Source organism: Cyprinodon variegatus, unplaced genomic scaffold, assembly GCF_000732505.1.
Source record: "Cyprinodon variegatus isolate N-32 unplaced genomic scaffold, C_variegatus-1.0 Scaffold50, whole genome shotgun sequence".
NCBI classification, from domain to species: Eukaryota; Metazoa; Chordata; class Actinopteri; order Cyprinodontiformes; family Cyprinodontidae; genus Cyprinodon; species Cyprinodon variegatus.
Genome location: NW_015150503.1, coordinates 1,797,189 through 1,798,579, shown reverse-complemented (window position 1 = coordinate 1,798,579; position 1,391 = coordinate 1,797,189). Strand labels below are relative to the sequence as shown.

Below are 1,391 nucleotides of genomic sequence, written 5' to 3'. Positions count from 1 at the left end.
ATGGCTACTGCTAATGTTGCTCTAGAAATTCAAAACAGTGGAAATCTACGCGAACTTCTCAGCTCTTGAACGCCTTTTCTGCAGCAGGGGTCTCAGCAGATCCAGCCTGGTTGCAGGGTTCAGTAGAGATAGAATGACTGGCCATTACAAGCATGTGTTTTACCATAACACATGTGAATCTGGCAGTCATGCTTTGAAATCTTATGAAATGCATTCATTGTCCTTCATCTGCTATCCACTGATAATGCTATTGTTAGATTTGTGTAACATTTTTCTGTTAAGGTTTGTTTTTGTGTAATAGTTGTTTTCACTGTGTAATTTTTATCATGTAAATGAAGGAAGAAAAAGCAAAACCCAAAATTAGCAGCACATATTAGGGATGTTTTAAACTCTGCAGTTCAATGTGAGACTTTTTGCAGCTTGCCCGCACCACAGCTGCACAGCAGCAGCACCATATTCAGTTTGAGTCCGGCACGAAGACATTCAGTCATCCCAGCCAAAGAAACGCCCGGTCATCTGGTAGAACTTCATGTTGAAGGGTCTGTAGAAGTCCCGTAGCCTCTGCACCACCTCGGGATCAATGTTCGGATGGGTTCTCCCTTTGGTTTTTCCCAGGCAGTGAGGCTTGCTGCTGCCCTCTGCCTTCTTGAGACACGGGAATCCCTTGGTCTGGTTGAAGTAAAAGTGTTTGTCTGTGATGATCCTCTTGAGGCCCAAGAAGTCCTGCACGCGGCCCAGCTCTCCGGCCGGGTCGGTGATCAGACGCTCGCCGCTAACAAAGAGGATCTGGTCCATGGGGAAGTACTGCAGCCAGTTATCCAGGTGCTTGGCGTAGATGCCGATCTGGATGGCGCTCCACGAGGTGTCAATGAGCCCCGTAGTCCTGTTTTTGAAGGTCAGACTCTCAAAGGAGGGAATATCGGGCTTCTTAGACAGAGTCTGCGTGTAGTCTGAGATGGCTCTGGTGACAGGGTCCCTCACTACCACGATCAGTTTGGTGTCCCTGGACATGGCGGATATCCTCGCCGGTGCCTCTCTGGTCACAAAGTAGCTGGGAGTTTTCTCCATGGTGATCTGGCCCTCCAAGGTTTTCGGCATCAGATCCCTAAGAGAAGATAAAGAGGAAATAATATATTTACTTGAACTGCACATTTGACTTTAAGTTTCACTTAAAAAAAAATCAATAAATAAATCACCATAACCAGTTTTTGTCTATTTTCCAATAAAAATCAAGTTTCGCAGCTTGTGGAAGAAGTTATTTAGCCTCGTGAGACCATCCTAATCTCGCGAGCTTTCAAGGTTTCACTCGCAGATCCGTCTGGAGACTCTCCGTTAAAGAAAATTTGGAGCCGTTCACCAAACGAACGTCCAATCAGCGTTGGCTTTGAGGC

General features: G+C 46.2%; 1 protein-coding gene across 1 annotated transcript in view; it reads right to left on the bottom strand.

Annotated features, from left to right (window-relative positions):
- Positions 1-362: 362 nt before the first annotated feature.
- LOC107082319 (heparan sulfate glucosamine 3-O-sulfotransferase 3A1-like) overlaps positions 363-1,391 on the bottom strand; it is a 64,619-nt gene continuing 63,590 nt past the window's right edge. Inside the window, exon 2 of the mRNA XM_015370938.1 lies at positions 363-1,105. Within this exon, the coding sequence (XP_015226424.1) occupies positions 484-1,105 (622 nt within the window). The 3' untranslated portion in view covers positions 363-483. The remainder of the gene's footprint in view (positions 1,106-1,391) is intronic.